This window comes from Protomyctophum parallelum, assembly GCF_964188405.1.
Source record: "Protomyctophum parallelum genome assembly, chromosome: 3".
NCBI classification, from domain to species: Eukaryota; Metazoa; Chordata; class Actinopteri; order Myctophiformes; family Myctophidae; genus Protomyctophum; species Protomyctophum parallelum.
In genome coordinates this window covers 54,302,507-54,325,983 of record NC_139698.1, presented here as the reverse complement: position 1 = coordinate 54,325,983, position 23,477 = coordinate 54,302,507, and the positions used below count along the sequence as shown (strand labels likewise).

The window sequence follows — 23,477 nt, the reverse complement described above, 5'->3', positions numbered from 1 at the left end:
TGCAAAAATGCAGTCAGATTTTATGAGGGCACTTGGACTTCCATCTGAGAAATCTCTTTGTCAGGCTTGAGCATGGAATGGATGTAGGACTTGAGTGGTGGGGATATGGTCCAAGGAAACTTGATACACCTCAATGCTACAGCAGTGCCCCCTGCTGGAGTGGATGAGTACAGCTCCAATTTTTTTTATAGGGGCCATTCTAATAAGGGCAGATGAGACGCCCACATGTTAAACCAGTGAGATCAGGTTTATCACCGTCTTATGAGCACATTAAGAGGCAAATCTTTCCATTTGACACTATAAATGGTAACGTTCTATCAGTCTACAAAAGGTTGGTTGTGCAAGGTTTGAGGTAACAAAATGTCACAGTAATCAAATACAATGCAGCGTATAAGGAGGAAAATGTCACAGGTGCATTAAGTCTCATTTATGCCTCTGCGACGCGTTGTGAGCTTGCTGGTCTGTTATGTTTTAGTGTGGGACACCATCATACAGCAAAGTAATAAATGAGGATTTCCAGGTATTTTCATTCATATGGTTCCATAAGTGTGCAGTAGGTTACTAGGTTTCGTCATAAATCATATAAATCACACTGCATGACAACTTAATCAAATGAGTTACACACTATCACTAAAGCATGTTATTGCTTTAGGGAGAAGGCGGACAATAAATTGCTTGTAATGGACTGCAGCTGGCTTGAAGAACTGACAGCGAACTGCTCCATGGTAAGTGCCAGAACCCCACCCCCCCTTCCCCCTCCCACCAATTGACCTGGCCACCAGAATGTGGCGACAGTTTATGTGGGTAGATAGTTCAGTGTGGAGCCCCTGCTGGGTTTTTTGGAAAAGGAGCCAGAAACAGGAAAGGACAGCTGAGCCTCAGCTGAGGCAGGTCATTTGCCATCTTCAGAATGTTGGGCCCCTCTGGAACCATTGCTAAAATCGGTTTTCTGGTGGTTAGGTTGCCCTCATGTCTCTCATGCAGCAGCCGATGGCATAGACGAAAGCCTCATGGGTAAACACGTCAGAGTCAATGTTCAATCCCAAGTACAGAGCATTTCCCCAACTGTCCTACTTTGTCAAAGTCACGCTCCAAGTTCAATTTCTCTGTTTGATGAATGACCGGAGACTGAGAATCAACAAAACACCTGTGACGAGATCTCCCTCTATCCCATTCTGACCTGAGATCAGATTCTAAAAATGTCTATTACATCCTGACAGTTTCATTATTAACCCATTCTGACCTGAGATCAGATTCTAAAAGTGTCTTCGATTTTTCAAAAATAGCAGACCTACAAGCTCGTATCGCGCCACTCGGTGGCGCGATATGAGCTTGTAGATCTGCTATTTTTCAATAGCTAAAGCACGACATGATGCCGACACCGAAATGGGTGCCCGGTCAGAATGGGCTATTCCAGGAGACCACCACCCTCAAATCTATTGAAGACAAACAGATGAGACCACAGATTCATTGGACAGCGTTGTCTTTAATCAGACTCAAGATATTCCCGTTGACCCTTTAAACACACATCAAAATATTTATAGCATATACACGCGCCAGCATTTTCAAATACATGATGAGTCTGTGGAATTTCGATGCAAGTGACGGCAAACGGAATCATGCTTGCACAGGTATAGGAAAAAAAACAACTGCATAACGTAGTGGGGGAGAAATGAACCCCTCTAGTTTACATTCTATTTCCAACATTAACACATGACTGGATCCGTTTGCTGGGCAGTGGCTCAGGAGATCAGAGCAGGTGTCTGGGGATCAGAAGATTCTCAGTTCTATTTACCACTCCTCCTTGCGTCATCTCCAAGGGTCCCTGGGGGCGAGACACTGACCCCCCTAACTGCTCCCAATGAGAAGGTTGGTGCCTGGTATGGCTGCCTCCGCCGTCGGTGTGTGAACAGGTCAATGCATTATTGTAAAGCGCTTTGGAAAAAGGCGCAATATAAACAGAGACCATTATCTCCCACTTGATTGTGGTTTTACTAATCCCGGTTATGGGATTCTCCTGCAGTTTCTTCCCCCCCTCATTTATCATGACATCCACAGTCAATCACGATTGAAGAAGGGATGAGAGTTTTTCAACACATGAAGCGAACACACACAGTAGCAATCCACTGGAACTTCAATTTCATCAATGAGATTTTAAATTGGTACAAAAAAAAAAAAAAAAGAACAGGTAGCTTTACACAGACCAGGTTGCAACAGATATGTATTAACTGGACTTAAAAAAGCCTTCTCAGAGCAGAGTTGCCTCAATGTCTACTCCCTTTCATATCAGCTCTATTCCACAGACCCCCTCCCTCCTTTGTCAAACACACAAGTTTCATTTACATTATTCACATAGAACACTGTACCCAGTCGTTTTCTCCTCGAGTTAAAGAACTCACTCAATTCTTTTTTTCTCAGCTTCGTCAAAAAACAACAGTTACAGTAACTGTCCAATAGTGTATTCGTGCCCTCCATTCAGCTGTACTGTGGTTGTACACTGGATGGTAGTGTGGCATCTTAAGGTGCATGGAACTGCCGCCATGATAATCTTCACACACAGTATGTTATCACTGGTATGCCGTGCACATGGCAGGTGTCAATGTCTTTCGTCCCGTTTCATGTTTCGCTTGCCTATTGTTGCTGATTGCAGTTACTTCTTCTTTTGCAGCTATTTTTTTCAGCCCCTTTTGGGGGGTGGTGAAAGTTTCTAGAAAGCAGTCAGTGATAGTTTGGCACAGGTCACACAGGGGCTGTGGGTGTTGGTCTCCCCCAATGCGAGCATTGGCTGTACCTGGGATGGTCGTGGAGATGGGGGGGGGGGGGATGATGCTCATCGTCCTCTCTGGAATGTCCTGGAACGTCTCACAGGACCTCTAGGGAAGAACACACGGAGCACGGTAGGCGTTAGGGGTCAGGCGTTTCTTGTCGACACTCAACATCAAAACAAAAATACAGACGAAATGCCGTCTGGCCATTGCATAGAATCATATTGGAAGGCCACCCTCGTTGACCCGAGTAATATCATAGCCTCGTAAACCTCTGACCCAGTGACAATGCTGAGCTCCAAATGTCTTTGGCACGTTGCCACGGATAGGAACCCATAAACCTTCACTTGTTTGTGTAAGGACAACAAAAGGCTGCCTTATCAGACGACAGACACCCGTAGGGAGAAATTCTAAAATCTCTACGAGGATTCCTACCAGGATTGCTAAACTACAGTGAGAAATATGAGATTGGTGAATCGGCGGGTGATTGATGCAACTTTGCAATTTTGACTGACAGCAACACATGTTGGCCAATGGCCAGTCTACAGGGAGAGGGCAGGGGGAGTTCAGTCATTATACGTATCAACGTTCATATTAGCCCTGGCGGTATGCTTCACCTTCTCCCCATATCGTCAGGAAATCAGACCATTCAAGTCGGTTTCAAGATTAACAACATGATCATGTGCCACACTGCCAAGAGTGTTAAGTTTCCAGACATAGTACTAAGATGGCATATGATCCACTGGAATGTTCATGTTTGGAGTGACTGAGGTCACTAAGGTGGACAGGAGTGAAAGTTTATAGCATTTCTCCTTTTCGGGACGGCAGAGGTTTTGACACGGCATCCCCAGTTTGCTTTAGATATTATTTATGACCAGTGACCTGTCTGAAGGATGGCAGGTGAGGGCTGAACCCTGGCAATAAGAGACGGATAGCACTGCTGGTGTCATGCAAGGGTGGCAAGGGAGGTGCAGGGGAGGAGCGTGGGCTGCATAACTGTGACGGAGTCCTGTTTCTATCCACTGGCAGACCAACACCTGGGCCTCCTCCTCACCACCTTCCACCATTCGAGGAATTTTGACACTGGGCGCGGGGCCCACGTCAGTGGGCCGCTGAGTAAAAGCTGTCATCGGTGTCAAAAGATACCGACTACCCCTTCACTCCTCTCCATTACTTCCTGGCACGTTTTTTTCTGCCATGTTTCCTGCTCTCTTTGCTCAATAGTCCCTCTGGGAGTGACGGATCAGTTCTCTCACTTCAATCCCCAACCTCGCATGTCTCTCTCCCCAGGGTGGGTACATGTCTCTCTCCCCAGGGTGGGTACATGTCTCTCTCCCCAGGGTGGGTACTTGCGTACACAAGTGATAACCAGCACCCAAGACGGGAATTACACACCACAGTAGAGCTTGGCAGGATTTCTAACCCAACTGCATTATTAACCAATGGCGCCTCGCGATGCAATTTTTAGATAGTGTACGCAAACTGTGCTGCTAATACGAAAAGTCAAATGCTAAACCAGATGGGCTCATTATTCTCGTTGTAAATGAATCACGGCTTTGCTTTGAAAAGGAGAGTCAATAAACAACTGGTTTTCTTGTGCTGGAAGACCAATTGGTTCAATACAGCAGTGGCTGTATTGAATAATTTATGATGGGAAACAAAGTACTGATAATTAGATTAAGACATAAGAATTGAATTCCAAATCTTCCCTCAATAATGACATGCCCAAAGTAGGGGCACCAGGCAGGTTGAAAAGTGGTTCAAAGATGTATAATTTATGATGGGAAACAAAGTACTAATAGTGAATTATTCAAAATATACATAATAATAAATGACGATAACAATGTGTGTCTCCAAATCCCACGGTACACCTAGACTTGTCTCATGATACACTGTTTGGGAACCACTGCAATAGTATACACTACAGTCACAAGCCATATTATACTGTAGCCGGAGTTGAGGTGGGAATCAGATGGCCCACAGCAGTAACTTAGTTTGTCAAGTCGTTTTCACACATGCACTGAAATATGGAAGTTTCCCAGACTTTATACGATGGGACTGTATGTATGAACACAAATGTCCGACTCACTAGAACTTGACATGCAACAGACGTTATGTTGGCAGATCTCTTGAGACTCGGGGAAAGCTACTTTCAAAATTACCAGCTCAACAAGATCTACCCACAAAAATAATTATTATCCCACTGCTGAAAATTGTTTATAAATGTACCAGAGGGGCCTTTGGAATAGCAGCGCTGGCGTAACATAAGAGAAAAAAACGCACTTGGAATGGGACAGAGAGGGGGGGAAATGGAATTGGAAGGATTTCCAATTGTGACATTGTGCGCAACACTCTTGAGAACAAAGTATTGCATTGTGGGTTGAGCTGACAGGCCCTTTTTTATGTCAATCAATCAAGTCACCTTAATTCAAGTGGCAGATGCCAAAAATAGCTTTTTTAATATTTAAATTATATATATTTTTAGGGGCATGTCATGTGGTCTACCTGCACAGCCTTTGTGATCTAAGGGTAGATCACAATCGACCTTTTGGGCACCCTCTGGCCGAGTGCTTTAGTTGTAAATTGTATGTCCATGGATGCCTCATGTGGAGAAATTCTATTTATCGGTTGTATTCTGTGGAAGGAAATACGAAAATCACACCTGTGTGAAGTGAGGGGCGCTCTTATCATTATACATCATCTTATTAACACTGAATTTATGTGATTGGTTAGCCGATTTGCCCGTCTACATACGACATACATTTTCCCTTCATTGTCAACGGCATTTAATGTTTGTGCTGCCAGAAATGCATGTCATATTTGGCGGACATTTGACCTAATTTCTCCTTTCATTGTAAATGGCAAATATTGAGACGTGTGGGGACAAAGTTTATGTCATATTTGGCGGACATTTGACCTAATTTCTCCTTTCATTGTCAATGGCAAATATTGAGTGGGGACAAAAGCTGTATATAGGAGGGGCTAGGTCTCCTCAAAAAATAATGTATTTGATGCTCGCATCTCTCCCATTTTTCAGTAAAGTGGGTTTAAGGGCCTTTCAAACAGCTTCACGTTTGAAAGGCCCTTTACTCCTACGGTATATGTACCTGCAACGTGCTGAGGCTTCATCGGACCTGCTTTTTTCATGAAAGGCTCCTCATTTTCAAAAGCCAGAATTGGCTCGGCGGGCATGTCACTCTCCGACTTGTCCCGCCCTCCGTTGGTGCTGTTGCCGTGATTAGTTAGCTGGATGATCTCTTCGAAGTGACCGCCATCTCCCTTGGTGGAAAGGCCGTTCTCATGTCTGGCAGGCTGGATGCCATTGACCAGAAGTACAGAAGAGGGTCTGTGGGAGGGGAGGTACAGGCAGGGTACAGTAGGATGAAAATGAGTCATCGTGATACAGTGAGTCATACCGCTAAGATCCCATTTAAGATACTCCTTTCTAAATCCACCCTCAGAAGCTTAACCATCTGGGTAAACACCTTGCAACAAACAAAGTCTAGTGGTTAAGTAACAATTGTTTATAACTGGCCTGAGCCTATTGGCTCCCGTGTTTGACCATGAGGTTTGAAAGCACGCAGTTCTCCTTGATTAGAAGGTGACTCCCAAGTAAGTCCCAACCCGTTCTTTTTTTTATAGCATACAGGATTTTTACTGTTCATGGTGGTCTTGCATCAGCACATTCATAGCGTACAAACTCAAACGGAAAAGGCTTTATAGTACCTTTCTCTCTCACCACTCTGTCCATTTTCCATCTTGTTGTCGGGCACGCTGACCTCCGTCTGTGGCTGATAGTCAGCAGATGCTTGAGGAACAAGGTGAAACAGATGTTAATCAGGTACTGTATGAAACTCTACTGTTCCCTACCACAACATCCACCGATGTCATTTTAAGCAATGCTCATTGCTTTTCAACCCGTGTGTCATGAGGGATATTGTGTTTGACTGACAGAACCCTTGCTTTGTGGTCAATGAAAAACGATGTGAAAACGGTGGGAAAGAAAACACTGATTTAGAGCATGCCATCCAACTTGCTGTCAATCCATTCTATATTTTGCTTGTTTGTAACTCTCTGATGTTCACTATTTGTTTTTCTTTTATAATTATGCAAAATGCTGATTATAAACTACATTAAGCTAATGAAAACAGGAATAAGCACTCTTCCGTCTACCCGTTCCTCTCATTGCTGCACCATCAACCACAAAGGATGACTCACACACACACCACCGCCCAGCAGCGTGGGATTTAAAACAATGTCCACCCCCGAGCTGAGTCAGGATGAAGTGCAATATGCAGAGGAGGGGATGCTGAACTCAGTTATCCTATATGGGCCATACTTCCCCTGTGGTTAAAACTCCCCCCCTGCCCCACCTCAACCCAACAAGGGCTGGGGACGTGGCTGTGGATGAGACTGCTCTCCTCTTCCTCTGATTGGAAAGGAGGCACGCCTGCCAATTGCCTCTGGTCTCTGCGACCACATCAGTGGCGAGGCTAATGGCTTCCACCATGCTTGGGGAGCACGCCACAAACACCCACATAGCTCTCTGCCCACACAGATCCATGTGGTTCTGCTTCGTCTCAACATGAGGTGGAAGCTCCGAAGGAAAGTTTATATGATATCTCCTTCTTTAGGAGTGGACTATATTTATTCCATGTTTGGAGGTGATGAGCGTGGGGGTCTAGAAATGGATAATATGTGGGAAGTGAGTGATATTGGGCAGGCAGTCTTATTTCTGTATCTGGAGTCATGCACATTTCTATTTCACAATGGCTCGTGCAGCGGAGGCTCTCCCGCTGTGATTTGGCACAAGCAGAGTCCTCCTCGGCAGTCTCAGGGCTTGAATAACAAAACAATGCTCCTATTGTTTTGAGTGGAATCCCTCAAACTACAGCTGTAAGTGATATGAGGCAGAGATATAATCCAATAGCCAGCTTTATTGAAAACATTCTGATGTGAATCCGACTCAGATGGCTGGCTCAAACAACAAAAGCACCCCATGAAACACGTTGTTTTGTTTGTTTTTCAACCACATCATTCCTGGTATCCCTATTTTGGGGATGTCGTTATAGGCAATGTTTTAATGTAATTGTTTAAGTGTTCGGGTGGCACAGGGGTAAAGTTTCTGCCCGCCCTGGGTTAAGAATCCTCGCCGTATTCACGGTGTGGAGGGTGATCTCTGTTGCTGCATTAGCCACTGTTCAGCAGAGGGCATAACTGAGAGGGACATTGTGTTCCTCTCGGTTAAACTCCTTGCTGTCAAGTGAAAAGTGGCAGACGATGGCTTTCTACACCCTCCCCACCCAAGACCGACTAGTTGGGTGACAGGGACCACATGGGGGGGATTTCAATCTGATATATTTTTGCTTATTCTTTCATTCTATTCTCTTAACATTTTACTATATTGTTTTGTTTTATTTTTTATTTTGTATTCAAACGTAAACGTAAATAATAATAAAACGTAAATAATTTCTCTTGCACTTTGCCTTAATGTTTTGTGGAAAGCACATTTAACTAATGCTAAACAAATAAACTAAAGAAATAAAAATCAATCCAACCCCACAAAACAGCTAATTGAAACGGCCTGTGTGAAATGCAATCTGATAAATTTTAGGTCACTAAAGACGCAATCCTGTGGAATTGCGAGTGTGGTTATCTTTATAGGAAACCACACTATTATAGGCAAAAGTGTGACAAGAGTTTCACTGATTTTGGTATGTCACGGTATAGTGACCAATCAGATGAGGGCAAACTTTGGCAAAGTGCACAAAAGCCTTGGGAAGGTTCTGACTCTCTGGCCAATGGGAGGGGAGAATAGAGAGTTATTGCACGACTTAAACGTTTTAACAATTTTAAGTGCAATAACAATATTCTGCTTGCCTACAGGCAACCACACTAACTAGTAACAAAGAACAGCAATTATTTGAGGGTCCTGCCCAAATATTACAATAGCAATACTTAACTATTTCTACAAGATGGTAGAGCATGTAGATCAGCTATTTTTGCAACTTTTTTCTGAAAAACCTGTCGGTACGAGATGGTGTGAGCTTGTGAGGTTCGCTGCCATAATGGTGCCATTACTACAACACAGTGTGATGCCACGTTCTCTTTCTTGATAATGACATGCACAAAATAGGGATGCCAGGTTTAAAGTGGTTAAGCCTCTAATCACCAAAAAGGATCCACTGAGATGAACTGGACTGAGGGAGCAGCAATTTCACTGTAACGCATCAGGCGATGACAGATGCAATCCAGACTGATTCTCTGCTTACCTTTGCTGCTCTCTGCCTCTTTGCCATTGACCTGGGTGGGTGTGGAGGATTTGGTCTCTTTCTGTAAAAATAAATAAGAGTTTATTCTTAACATAACAGAGTCACAGTCCAATGTTTCGGTAAGAACAGTAAATGTACCTTGTCTCCTTCTGTTTTGCGTGTCCTCTTCATGATCTCATCAAGGCGCTGGGGAACATAGGGAAAAGTCAGAGAACCAAAATGCCTGGTTTTCACACTTTAAACATGCCATCTATCAGTAAAACCTAGCCCTCATCAACTAGTCTCAAGTAGGCAACAGAGACCAGAATGTGGAAGGGAGCTGGGAACACACATCCTGGAAATACAAAATGTTGAAATTGGATCACACACATATTAACAACACACACATTAATACAGACTACACAATGATTGCTATTAGAGATATTGTTAAAGACAAGTCAAGACAAGCTCACACATAGAGATGCTTACACCTTCTGTGCTGGTTTCACTAGACTGTTGTTATAAATGGAGGCCTCAAGGCACATTGTTCATCAATTCTTGTCATCCCTGAACAAATGGAGAGTTGTATATGTTCTCTAGTAGTAGTTTGAGACCAGCTTTAAAGCTTCAAGTGGATGCAGAGGAAGGCAGCACTGTCAGTAATTGTTAAGCAGCACTTGTGCTTGCTGCTGGAACAATGGATTTAGGATGGTCAAAAGGTTAACTATAGCTTGACTTTGTAGCTCACATTGTCAAAACTAAAAGAAGTGCATGCACTGCATTATTTTGGCGAACGTGGTTGCTTTCTTTTAAAGACAATTCTCAGAATGACTTTTTGGATGCACAGTTTAGCAACATTCAAGGCAACCTCATTCTACGGACACAAAGCTAGCACAAGATAGAGAAACTTGCGTCAATAGCAGCTGTCCATCATAAATGTGAAGTGTTTATAAGAGCCAGTAAAATGAAAAACACACTTTGGTATTTAGCTTGGCTGAACATTTTCCATCGTATATTACGACTGAGAAGTTTTATATCAAATTGGTCTGTCCACAGGCCAGCAGCCCCTCAGAATTTTTAAGCCACCAATGCATATCTATTTATGCATTGTTCAGCACATATTTTTGTGTAATTAGATTACTACTTGGTAAAGTTCTTCAACCAATGGAATAAATGGAACCAATGCAGGTACACAGAGAGAAGTGGTGCACCAGGCCTAAGATTTGGGGTAGAGTACACACTGTTCTAGCAGGCTAATTCCAGCGCAGAGCCAGGCTTTGGCCAGCGGAGCCAGGCCTGGCAAGCCTAGATAAGAGCCTTTCACACACGGAGAGAAGATGAGGGGTGGGAAAGAAAGGCTTCAAGCTAGGAATGGTTTTACTGTGTGGGGTACGCTTACTGCAGATAGCAAGTCACCAGTCACATAATAGCACACGCACACGCACACACACACACACACACACACACACACACACACACACACACACACACACACACACACACACACACACACACACACACACACACACACACACACACACACACACACACACACACACACACACACACACAGCCTCAGCTAGGGCCCCATCATTATAGTTTATATATAGTCTGACCCTTCCCCCCTCCCTCACACACACAGGCTGTAAACCCTATTTAATCATAACACACAGACGGCGTATTTGGGACAGGCTAAGCCAAAAACATCATTCATCTTGGCTGCAACTTGCTTTCATAACAGTGGCAAGTTGAAAGGCAGCTAATAAAGTGAATGTTTCTGATTATTATGATTGACGTGAGTGAAAGCGAGAGACTCACTGCTAGATTGATTACATGGAATGCATTCGTTACTCAGAGATGTGTGTGTCACTGGATCATTAGACGCTGAGTTGGAGGCAGTTCAATTAATTCAGGAAGCAGTTTCCTAAAACTTCAATAATCATCTAAGAAATTAGTAAGTGATCGTCTATTGTCGAATTAAGAACTTTTTCCACCAGACTCCCATGAAACCTTACAATGTAGGTGGCCAAGGAACCAATTTGCCGTGCCTTCTTCCTGTGGGCACGTTTCACTTCACCATGTTTAATAAACCGTCTAAACAGAATGAAAATATACAAAGAGGGGAGTGGGTACGCCCACTCTCTTTTGTATATCTAAGAGACATACGTATACTGGTATATAAACACCTGAGAATTAAGTGAGAATGGGCGCTCGACTAATGTTATGTTAAGGATGAATGGAGCTGGAAGAACAGTGGATGAGGGGCAGATGAAGAGTCCTACCTTCTTCCTCTCCAGTCTTTCCTGCTCCTCCTTCTGAAAGTGTTTCTCTCTCTCAAGACGTTGCTTCTCTGCTTCCTCCCGGGCTTTAGCCTCAGCCTCCTCTTTCTGCCACACACACACACACACACACACACACACACACACACACACACACACACACACACAGGCAGTAATTTAACTTTTTTTAACGTCTCGCGAAAAAAGAAAAGGGTGGGGAGGGGTGGGCGACTAAACCAAAATAAACATGTCAAGGGTGTGGTTGTCCTCTGCAGTTATCGTTTGCCCACAGAAGTTATTTTCCTGTACCTTCAAGCCAAGGTGAAGGTATCCATTTTCAACATTTATGGGTCTCACGTGGGGCATTTAAAAATGCAATACAAAACTTGACATGCGTAATTGAACGTTCAACCACAAATGGCAATTCCTGAACAGTCCACAAGGGGGTGGCAAAGGGTGGTTTGTGAATAAGAGAAACCATTACAGAGATAGGTTTGCAGGATAAACAAACTACCTTTTTTGGGTTCAGTGGGATTGTGTACTTCAGTGTAATTCCCTTCCACTGCACATCCAGTCAACAGCTGCGAGTCAACTCAATATTGCTCATAATTTGGTTTTATCGACGCCTGCTAAAATTAAAGCAATCCATTCAATGTTGACCATTAGCTCAACTGTTTGGAATTACGGTACATCTACTGTCCCAGACAACAAACAATCACATTGATTGAGGACAGTAGATGGTATGGTGTTTTGGAGAGGACTGTTGAGACAGTGACTGAGGCAGTAATGCAGTGGACTGAGTAATGTCCTATAGAGAAGTGCATAATGTATGCCCACCAACAGGCTGTGTGCTACTGCTAAAGATAATAGGGCACACAGTTATATTAACCCATTCTGACCTGAGATCAGATTCATACGAGGTTTCCGCCGGACACACGCTGGTCTGATGAACCCATTCTGACCTGAGATCAGATTCTAAAAATGTCAGTCGTTCTTCGATTTTTCAAAAAATAGCAGACCTACAAGCTCGTATCGCCACTCGGTGGCGCGATATGAGCTTGTAGATCTGCTATTTTTCAATAGCTAAAGCACAACATGATGCTGACACCAAAATGGGTGCCCGGTCAAATGGCTGGGTTAACAGTATTGTCAATGTCAAGGCAACTGGAATACACACACACACTCCCCCATATATTTCATCAGAGAGGTCAGAGGCTAGCACAGGTGCCCAGTGCCTTGCTCAAGGGCACTTGGCCTTGGGCAGAGACGATGGGCACTGCAGAATAACAGCCGACCTTCAGTCCCCAGCTCACAACAGGAATACACCCTCCTGTTGGTGCTGGGGAACGTACCGAAGACCTTTGGGTTACTGGCCGGCCTCTTTACCACCAGACTAGAGGGCAGCACGGGTCCATACAATTGCAGAATACCCGAAATAACCGTGAGGATCCGAGATTTATAAATTAAACCCTTCAACCCTTCAACAATACTGCATCCGAGAACACTCCAATTGGCCGCACCCGGCCCGGAACCGGACCCGAAAGTTTTGGATCTGGTCCGAAACGGAGCCGAGAAGTTTTGACCAAAACGGCGCTGATCCGATCCGAGATCCGGACCCATATAGTGCAATATTATATGCTTTAACATGACATGAGACTATGAGCAACGTGCACCCCGCTCACCTCGCTCGCTGAAGGGGGCCGCCATGATTGCATTAATATAGCCATGTGTGTGACTGTGTGCATGTGTGTGTGTGTGTGTGTGTCAGTGTGTGTGTGTGTGCGCAAGCGAAAGAGAGAGAGAGAGCGCTCTCGCTCATGTCGAGGTGCATGACGAGACCCAGCCCTCGTTGACTCTGTTCAACAGACAATATGGACTTTAGAATGTAATAATTACAACGCACGCATGTCTATTTTTGAAACCTATTTTTAAAGTTGAAGGGTTTAATTTATGAATCTCGGATCCTCACGGTTATTTCGGGTATTCTGCATTTCAGATACCCGAAACGAGATCCACAGCTTTGAAATGGAACCGACCCGTTCCCCGACGGCACGTCAATATTTTGCACCCGACCCGGCTCGGTTCTCGGGTATTCGGGTCCGGGTGGACCCGTGCTGCCCTCTACACCAGACCATACAGTCTGTTCCCCGCCTGGGGAAGATGTATTGTGTGACCAAAGGTGTCTTGATCCCGCTTGACAAGCAGTAACAGCTGTCAAGGAAGTGCCTGAAACCTATGTCGTCTCCTCAAGCAAAAGTGCCTTCAATTCCACCATCATCTGCGCTCCTGGACACATCTAATGAATTAGCCGCTTATATGAATGTCATTTAATCTTCCCAAACAACCTCACAGTGCAACATCTAATATGACGTCTACCAAATGTTTTGAGTTGTGTGACATTTAAGGAATGACACGGATCTGAAAGGTTGTCATGTTTATGAACTCTGTCCAGCTTAAACCCAGTTAACCGAGGCCAGTTAACCGGGGTCAAGATGGCCAAATGGTTAAGGCACACACCACACATACTGTAGGCTAACAGTGTGTCCCGGTGGTGAATCTGCTGCGTGTCACACCGCGACTCTCAGCCCTGTTTCCTGTGTCTCTCGCTCTACACACACAAAAAGGATGTTCTACTGATATGTGTACTGCATTAATCTTATAAACATTAATGCAACTCAGAGAGTGCAAAAATGTAGGACCATTATTCAAGCTTGTGTCAAGATAGTTCAGGGAGCTCCTGGAAATGTGAACGTCCGTTTACCTGTTTCTGTTGCCGTTCATTCTCCTCCTGCTCGGCCTTGACTCTCTCTAGCGCCTCCTCCTCCTCCTGCAGGCGTTGTAGCTCGTCCCTCTTCCGCTGTTCTTCGGCCATGACGCGGGCCTCCTCCTCCCTGAGACTGCTCTCCTCTGCCTCCCTCGCTATTCGCTCCTCTCTCAGGACCCTGGGGGAATAAAGTATGAGGTGCATTAGGCAAGTTTGACCTATAATGCCAAGGGGTGTTTCTCAAGCATAAGCCGCTGTGGAAAACAGACGATCTATATATCAATCTCTTGTAGCCGAGATACAGTACAAACAAAAGCACACAGTGTCCATTGTATTGATATTTGATAGTGCAGCACAGGCCAAGGAAATTAGAGTGTTTAGGGAAACCGGAAACGCGGATATGTGACATTGATAATAGTGAGTGACAACAGGAGTCCACGCTTGCTTGTACACGTAACAAGAGGACTGGCGGGTCTGGCTTCACGCCATGGCCAATCCTTTAAAGCTTACCGACCTTATTGGAGAGAGCTGTCATATAGTTGTCAACCCCCTACACTCTCCAGGGGGATATAAATGTGCACACACACCCTCCGCTTTGTGAGGTCTCATTGAGGAGCACACATGATAGAACATGGCATCAAGATTATGTGATAAGTCATATACTGATCGTCATTTGACATGAAATCTTTGGGGACATTTTCTGTACTGTATAAAAAAGCAAAGCAGTCAATGTTTATTCCACCACACATTGCGCAACAGAAGAATTTGGACTAAACTAATAGTACATAAATGATACGTAGGTTGTGGAGTTAGTTCAGTCAGATATACTCAATGGGCTCATTCAGTGGTATTGCAATGCAAGACCCACATGTCATTCGATGACGTGGCAATCAACTGACCAATTGGGCGGGGTATTTAAGCTCACCTAAGACTGGATTCTTCCTGTCTTCCTTCCTCTGCATATGTGTTCCTGGTGTTGTTATGCACCGTTTGCTCCCACCGCCACCCCAGCACCACCGGTGCTATTCCTGTTCCCCAAGGGGGGTTGTTATTGTATATCTATCTCCCTGCTTTTAATGGTTAATGAGGGTTGTACAATTGTGCCGAGCAGGGAGAAAAACGTAGCAGAGACGAACGCCAAAATAAAATATTTGTGCTCAATAAAAAAATATTAGTTCAATCAATTTGTGAGTTATCTGACTGAAAAGTATTTTATTTGCGTTTAAGTTAAAGTAATGGGCTGGAAAATTGCAATCAAATTGGGCATCTTTTTAAAGAATAGCCATCAATAAATATATTGAAGTCATGAGCATAAAGAATGAAATAAAAGATACTCAACTAGTTCCCTGACTACCACAATACGCAGTGAAGCACAACTAGATGGAATCAACAGTACGACTGCAATGTGTCTATAACTAATTAGAATGCTTGGCCCAGGAAACTCATTTCATATGGAGTGAAGGTGACATAATGAATTTTAAATGATTCATTATCACATGGCCTATTTTTATATGCTATTAAAGACAGCCTGTCACATTTCCGAGTAGTGAGACTGAGGACTGATGGAAAGATATCTTGGCTAAAGCAAGCATGAGAACATACTGGAGGGTGATTTGGCAGTTTGCACTGCGGCCTCTGAAACTCCTTTCATCTACCCAGTCTTCCGCGTAGTTGGGAGTTTGATAGTTGTGCGATTGGCACAAAGCATGCACTGCACCCATTTGGACATGTGTGTTGGAAGCAGGGGGGCAGTCAGCCAGATATTTCGTGAAGCCTCATTTGAAATCGGTAGTTCATATAATGGCCTGTTGTGGCGCTGGACTGGACCCAAAAAGCCCCATAGCTCCATAGAGGCCCATGTATTTTGGCCCAACTTCACCTAGACTGTATTACCTTAATAAACATGGTCATGAATACTTTCTTCTTCCAGTCACTAGTTTAAAGTCTCATTTCTAATGTCATAATATTCTTTTTGGAAAATTATGGTCCCATTAATTAAAAAGATGACCATAAAGTCGCGTATGTTCTGAGGGGCGTGGCTACCGTTACAGTCTATGATCGGGATTCCCCTCCCACTCAAGAGTCTTCTCCTCCCACTCGAGTCAAAATAAAAACCAACGGAGAAGAAGGGGGGAAGTCCCGCCTCGTTGTCTGGGCAGCCAATGACCAGCTGGTCCAAAACGGAGCCAGCCAATGGCCAGCTGGTACCAAACGGATCTAGAAAGATGGCGACTTACATCAGGAATTAGCATATTATTACAGGCTTCATTTTACGTTCATGTTAGACCCGGGGAACGCTTTGTCCATATTTTTTACAGTCTATGGTTGGAAGGCATTAAGCTGCTGCTCTGACCTCTCCTTCTCTTCCTGCTCGCGGCGCTCCTGCTCCTCCCTCTCCCTCTGTTCGCGGGCCTGCCGTCGTTTCTCCGCCAGCATGCGCACGGCCTCCTCTTGATCGTTGGTGCCGGCCATGGATTTGGATGCTGGGGAGGGGGCGGGTGATGGCGCAGGAACACGGGCGGCTGATTGGACCTGGTCAGGCGATGAAGGCGTGGCGGGGGTTGCGATTGGTGAAGGTGTGACCGAGGCCGAGGATACAGCATTGGCGGGAACTGTAGGAGAGCCTAAATCAGGAAAACAAGGCGTGGAGAGGAGTGGATATTAAAAGGCACAGAGAGGTTTTTTCAACATGTAAATGTAGAGTGATATTCAGATACTGTATATTTTCAAAGAGTTTGATCTTTGGATGTCAAAATATAGCTTACTCCAATGTTAAAACATATTACCAACAAACAGTAACTAAAACCATTGCAGCCCCAAAATACAGGAAATACAGTTTAAAATAATCATCACCTAGACTCCCATGACGTTCTAGAGAGAAACAAAAAGATTTCAGATGATTGAGCGACCCATTTGTATCACTAATCAGACCTTCAAGTGAGACGGTTCAGATACTGATTCCATACGAGTACAATACATATTTTGCTCTCAAAGGAGACAACAGCAGTGACGATTATTACTACTTTCTCGACACATCTGTGCAGATCCATCTCTCAACAACCTTTAAAGTCACTTCATAATTTTATCAGATACGCACACCATGTATTTGGGCAAGCTATTGCTTGTGTTTGAGTAGCTTATAATGATATAATTAAGGCTGATTAGCACAGCCTCTTGGTGCTTGTGGGACAGGCTCTGACTAAAGAGCTGTGTGCGGTGCCATGCCTAATTGAGTCTGATGGTAATCTTTGCTTGGCTCCGTTGCAGCTCTCTGACAGATATACTTGAGTTTCCAGTTGCTGATTCATTTTTTCCAATAGCGGAGAGATCCAAGCTCAAATACATTCTTTCCCAGTCATGGGAAGTAAAGCCAAGGCCAGTATAACAACTCCCAGTGTATTAAAATATTACAGTATGACTCAGCCACAAAGACTAATGTCTCTTATGAGACAAAGTATATAGTCTCTCAAGAGGTGCCGAATGAAACTTTGGTTCCAAGTGTAGACCAAAGGATCAGTCACACCAAGCACTGCAACGATAATTATGTGAGCGTCCGCACGATTTGTTCTGTAAACAATGGCTTCAAACAGTAACAAGCAGTTCAGCTGTGTGAGCCTGTGTCTGAGTCAGAGGGAGAGAAAGAGATCTCCATCTCAGTGGTGCTGAAAGACACATGCAGCAAGATATATGGATAATCTGACTATAATTATTCATTAAAAGAAGCAGATAGTTGTAGCCTACCGGAGGTAATGACCGCTAGCCTACCAGCTAGAGTTAGCTATTCATAATAATCTCCATTAATAACAAATCTTTCCAAGGGTGAGTGACACCGATTGCATCCCAGGTGTTCTTCTGATGGATTTTGAATGGCTGTCAATATCCTGCCACACTAATAGCCCCATCCTTTGCCCGCCTTCTCCTACCAAACCACACCGTTTGCACACATCTCACCATGCACAACACCAACAGCATGCCTGTCCAGACATCAACCACTACTTTGCAAGTTTGCATCCATGCAACTGTCATATTTACAGTACAATACCCATTTCTATGAAATAACACATTCTTGCGCAAAGACCACCAGCCTACGTCAAAATCGTCACCACTTTGCCAAGTTACGCCAACTCCGCCAGTCCAATGGCACATTTTAGTCTACAGCCTTCACAGTGACACACACGTTACATCAACCACGCGACGGGGATGATTTCCGACCCCTCAATGTCCAACCTCGCTGCCTCTGCTCCACACCAGCTCATCCTAACTCGGCCCCCTCCCCCTCTGGCTGCTGTGCCGGACAGGCGAACACTCCACCTCACCATTGACAAACTACACTAATAAGGACCCATGACGGCCACCGCCAGCATTAGCAACAACACGCCGGCAACAACCTGAAAAACACATCGATTTTTGTATCGCATCGCGGGGCCGGGGGGACTTGAATTGACAAGTGCGCGAGTGTTTGTTTGTTTGAAATTTCTTTAGTGTGAGTGTGTGAGTGAGTGAGCGAGCGCAGTACACATACTATTTACCCAGGGTGTGCGCGTGTGTCTACGATGGCCAGCCAGCCACACACACACACACACCACCTTTCATCGCCACAAAACGGGATGCCAAGTTCTTCCACGCATTATTTATTTCCCAGTCCCACCACGGACTCAAAGTAACCAGTGACTGTGTGAGTGTGCGCGCAACAACACATAATAATAATGAATAAGCCATCTGTTTCTACACAATACTGGGTTTAAAAACACAGCTGAAACACATGGAGCTGGTACTATGAAGTGAAAAGTCACCATACTGTCTGCAACCACTTATCACCAGCTCTGTCTTGTACTCACCCCTGCTCTCTGGGGTGGAAGGCCTGCGGGGCTCCCTGGCTCTCTCCAAGGGAACGGGAGAGGACGTGCGTTTGTGGACTATCCTGGCAGGAGTCCTAGCTCTCTTGGGCCTGGCCTTGGGGGTGGAGGGGCTGCCACGGGCGGCCAGGGGCTTGTGGCTCGGGGAGGCAGCGGGGCTGGGAGACGTGGTTCTGCCCTTGGGAATCCCTGGAGAGGAGGGCCGTCTTGATAAAGGACTGGGACTGGGGGAAGAAAAAAAAAAGGAAAACCTCAATAGAACACGCTCTTGATACAAACATGCAGACCAGTGCTATAGTGTATACAAATATATGCAAACATAATAGCTTAAGTATTGTTTTCATTATATTAGCTGATACAATGTACTGTTGTCCTTAAGAAATCATGACCCCGACCCAACAAATCCAAAACACACAAAGCACTTGAAACATTGCGTCATTCCTCTAAGTGTATTATGCGTCCGTCTCCTCCTGGCACTATTCCTCTAAGTGCATTATGGGTCTGACTCCTAGCAGTAAGTGGGCAGAGCAGCATTCAGCAGCAGGGAAACATCCATTACTGCAGAGAACACGGTTTCCCGCCACGCCTTTGCCACCGCTAGCTCCTGCTAGACACAATTCTGTTGAGTCAGAGGCACTCCATTCTCCCTCCACTATGTCACATAGCCAATTAATTCCTGCGAGCTAGGGGTTGACTATGAGCGATCTGTCCCCCTCAGACTGGCATGCCATGCTTTTAGTTTCCTTGCCTAGGCTCATTTAAGTGAATGAAATAACCATAAACACCGTCACTCCTTCACTGACCTAGTTTTTGTTGGCCTTAAGATGAGGTCATCATTGGGAGGTCATGGGAGTCTTAACGCTGAATTTATACTCCGTCCTACATTAGTGTGACACGCGGAAAATAGCCAATATCTAAAATGGCGTACGCAATATTGTGCTCTCTGTGTGGACTACAATAGTGTACGCAATATTGTGCTCTGTGTGGACTGTGGAGAGCACCACAATACAGTATATAACATTCTTCAAATGCCATCTTCAGAATACAAGGCTGCGGAATACAGTTTTCACAAGTAGTAAAGGTTGTTAATGGTTGTACCGATCTCTTCCGGGCTTCATGCTGCTCTGCCTTAACCCATTCTGACCTGAGATCAGATTCATACGAGGTTTCCGCCGGACACACACTGTTCTGATGAACCCATTCTGACCTGAGATCAGATTCTAAAAATGTCAGTCGTTCAAAAATAGCAGACCTACAAGCTCGTATCGCGCCACTCGGTGGCGCGATACGAGCTTGTAGATCTGCTATTTTTCAATAGCTAAAGCATAACATGATGCCAACACCAAAATGGGTGCCCGTTCAGAATGGGTTAAATTGCTTATGTGGAGAATTTAACCGAGAGCCAAAGGACAGTTTTTCATGGCAGTACAGAAGTTTGCAATAGAATAGAACTCCTTCCTTTTTTACCGGATGCACAATCAAAGAGAATACCAGCACTCACGGAAATGTCCTGAAGGTGATTATATTTGGTAGTCACGGGCAGCATTACCTATGCTGCCACAGGCAGCATTACCTATGCTGCCACAGGCAGCATTACCTGTAAGCTGCCCGTGACAACTAAATAAAAGTGCTGTTGTAAGCTCTTTTCTGTGAGTGCTGGTATTCTCTTTGATAGTAAGACAATTATTGGAAGAATAATGTATTGGAAGACCAAAGAGGGGGAAAGGCAATTAATAATTGAATCAATAACTGCACTGCACAAGCTTGTGAATACCAATACATCTTACGCCGCAATCTTTACCTAGAATGGTTCATACATTATGCAAATCTGACCAGTGCAGGCGCAGATGGCCAGGTTGGACGTTAAGACTTTTATTATCGTCATCTTATTTTAATTAGTGCTACTACTAAATGTGTACCCTTATTAAGTGTAGCTGTGTTTCATCCTTACTGTGGTGCTGCTTTGACAACTCAATTTCTCTCAGGATCAATAACAGTTTATGTATCCTAATCTTTGTTGCAGATAAAAAGCAAAGACAAATAATTCTGATTAGCAGAGTTAGGGAAATAATGTGAATGTTGGTGCAAGTGATTATTGCAATGATCAGATTTAAAGTTTATTAGTAAAGTAGCCTTGCCGAGCCATGAGGCCCATAGGGCAGGAGCCTATCTCCTGTTTCTGTAGCGTGAGGCAGCTTGATGTACAAGTACACCCCCTGGACATGACGCTAGTATGTCACAGGGACTTACCCCCAATCCAACCCTTGATGCTGAGTGTCAAGCAGGGAGGCATTGGGTCCCATTTTTAAAGTCTTTGGTATGACCCGGCCAGGGATCCCAGTCTCAGGGCAGACACTCTAACCACAAGGCCACTGAGCTAGTTTCATATTCATAATGATACAGTGTCTTCATTCTCATGAAAGCTACTGTAAGGTGTTTTGAAGTTGAAGAATAGCTGTTGAAATTGGAAGAAAATACATTTGACAATACTGTCAACGAAGACAAAGTGAACTGACCACGACTCTGATGAGTGCAAGTGTGTAATGGAGAAATTCAACATGTCAAAGTCTTACCTTGGATCAGGTCTGTGTCTCATACTTGGTAGAGACTGTCTCTTCTTTAACACCTTCTCTTTAGTGAGAGCGATCTTCTCCTTCTCATTCTCTCGCTCCTTGTCTTTCTTCTCTTTCTTATTTTTATCCAGCTATGAAAACAAATGAAAAAAATTAAAATCTAATAAAAATATGCAGAGACGATTACCATAATGTGTGTGCTATCTGCTTATTGTTAATTTGTTTTCATGTTTCCGGTGTTGTAAAATTAAATAAAAATATGCTGAGAAGAGCTCCCACATACAGTAGCATTGTTGTAACCATGGTGCAGTTATGAAGGAAACTACGGTAAATAAAACAGTTAATTATGAGCTGTGCAAAAACAGCAGAATACAAGGGAGAGATTAAGCAGAGCAGGGCATGGTTTCATTTTGGGATATTCTTTTCTCAGTGTGTCAAATCCAAATATTACAAAAAACTGAACAGAAATGCAAGGCCAAGTAAATGATCAGCCTCTTGGCAGCGAACAAACCATATGTCTTCAGTGTGGGTGGATACTATTTGTGTTGCGGGTTCCTGTATTACATTTCATGCTGTATTTCATATTACATTCCATACACATTTTTGTTTTGTTTATGAGGCTTCAGTTTATGCTCTGTCTGGCTCTGTATTCTCAACATGGTACCAATGCAACAATTAACCCATTTTGGGCTGGAACGCCTTTTGGTGTTAGCATTGTGTTATGCTTTAGCTATTGAAAAAATAGCAGATCTACAAGCTCATAGCGCGCCACCGAGTGGCGCGCTACGAGCTTGTAGGTCTGCTATTTTTGAAAAATCGAAGAACCACTGACATAGAAACATAGCTTTTTCAGAAATCTGATCTCAGGTCAAAATGGGTTAAGTGACCATAAAACAAGCCAATATGGCGGACGTACAGGTGCAGAGCTACGTCTGTGCTGGCGCTGCGTGATGTCTGGCGTGCTGGAAGTCACCCTCCAGCGGTCGGAGCAGCGGTGATGGGGCCGGTGGGCACACAGGGTCAGGGGGCTGGCTGAGGCGGAGCGGGGGCACAGGGGGGATTCTGGGGTCACAAGTAATGTCACAACGTCCATTATCCATGCACTGAATGGTCGCAATGCCAATGCCAAAAACGCACAATTCCGTACAAAGTGATTCTCAAACATTTTCATGTCATTGGACCCCCCATATTGATTTGTATTTGGCTGCGGAAAATATTTTTATCAAAGAGAAGATCATAAGAGAAGATTTCGGTTAATGTTTATTTTTTAAGATTTTTCCAAATGTTTTCAAAAACAGCTCAAATGACTGTACTGACTTACTGGTTGATTTCTTTACAGCTCCAAATGTTCTTGAGTTGGATAAATGTGGCTCTTGCCTTCTGGCTCGGACGTCTGCATCCGTGCCACCCTGACTGACTGTCTATGACACTGCCTAAATATGTGAAGTGTGCTTTGTAGATCAGTGATTATTAGTATATGGTTAACCAGTTCCTCATTTATCTGGGGACCCACTAGAACACCCTTCAAGACCCCTGGAGCCCCAGACATCACTTTGAGAACCAGCGGTGCACAGTACTGCGTGTCTACTTACGTCCATCCTTGCCGTTACTGAGGACACTGGCCGCACTGCGGCTTCGAGCCAGGAAGGACAGGGTGGGCGTCATCAGTCGATCCACGATACTGCTCTCCCATGGGCTCAATGCCAGGCTACGGTCTGAGGGAGGGGACAAACGTCAAGGTGTCATTTCACATTCAGCCAGGAAGATGTCACTGATCCAATGCCAGGGTTCAAATCACAGCTCAGCTCAAAATCAGTATTACTGTATATGCAGTCGCATTAGTCTTTGTAATTTAAAAGGAGCTTATTAAGATGATCAAAACAGTGGACACACAGGAGTAGACATATTAAAGTGATACCCTGATATAAGCAAACAAAATAGAAACCCCATAATCAAATTCAAGGAATATGCATGTGTCTACAAGTTGCA

General features: G+C 44.4%; 1 protein-coding gene and 1 long non-coding RNA gene across 7 annotated transcripts in view; one reads left to right on the top strand and one right to left on the bottom strand.

Annotated features, from left to right (window-relative positions):
* Positions 1-589: 589 nt before the first annotated feature.
* On the top strand, positions 590-2,394 carry LOC310856199. The gene is made up of 2 exons (XR_014569056.1): positions 590-1,149; positions 1,403-2,394. It is a non-coding gene; the product is annotated as an uncharacterized lncRNA (long non-coding RNA).
* The window catches only part of map7d1a (MAP7 domain containing 1a), a 60,545-nt gene continuing 38,534 nt past the window's right edge, over positions 1,467-23,477 (bottom strand). For 4 of the 6 annotated variants that reach the window (XM_083761462.1, XM_083761465.1, XM_083761463.1 and 1 more), the window contains 12 exons: positions 23,081-23,203; positions 22,405-22,550; positions 21,489-21,619; positions 18,898-19,139; positions 16,413-16,683; positions 14,057-14,237; positions 11,299-11,403; positions 9,176-9,223; positions 9,038-9,098; positions 6,492-6,573; positions 5,873-6,111; positions 1,467-2,873 (listed from right to left, as the gene is read on the bottom strand). In XM_083761462.1, coding sequence (XP_083617588.1) covers positions 2,863-2,873; positions 5,873-6,111; positions 6,492-6,573; positions 9,038-9,098; positions 9,176-9,223; positions 11,299-11,403; positions 14,057-14,237; positions 16,413-16,683; positions 18,898-19,139; positions 21,489-21,619; positions 22,405-22,550; positions 23,081-23,203 — 1,640 coding nt within the window. In that variant the 3' untranslated portion in view covers positions 1,467-2,862. The remainder of the gene's footprint in view (positions 2,874-5,872; positions 6,112-6,491; positions 6,574-9,037; positions 9,099-9,175; positions 9,224-11,298; positions 11,404-14,056; positions 14,238-16,412; positions 16,684-18,897; positions 19,140-21,488; positions 21,620-22,404; positions 22,551-23,080; positions 23,204-23,477) is intronic. The other 2 variants (XM_083761464.1, XM_083761467.1) reach the window with 1 other exon arrangement.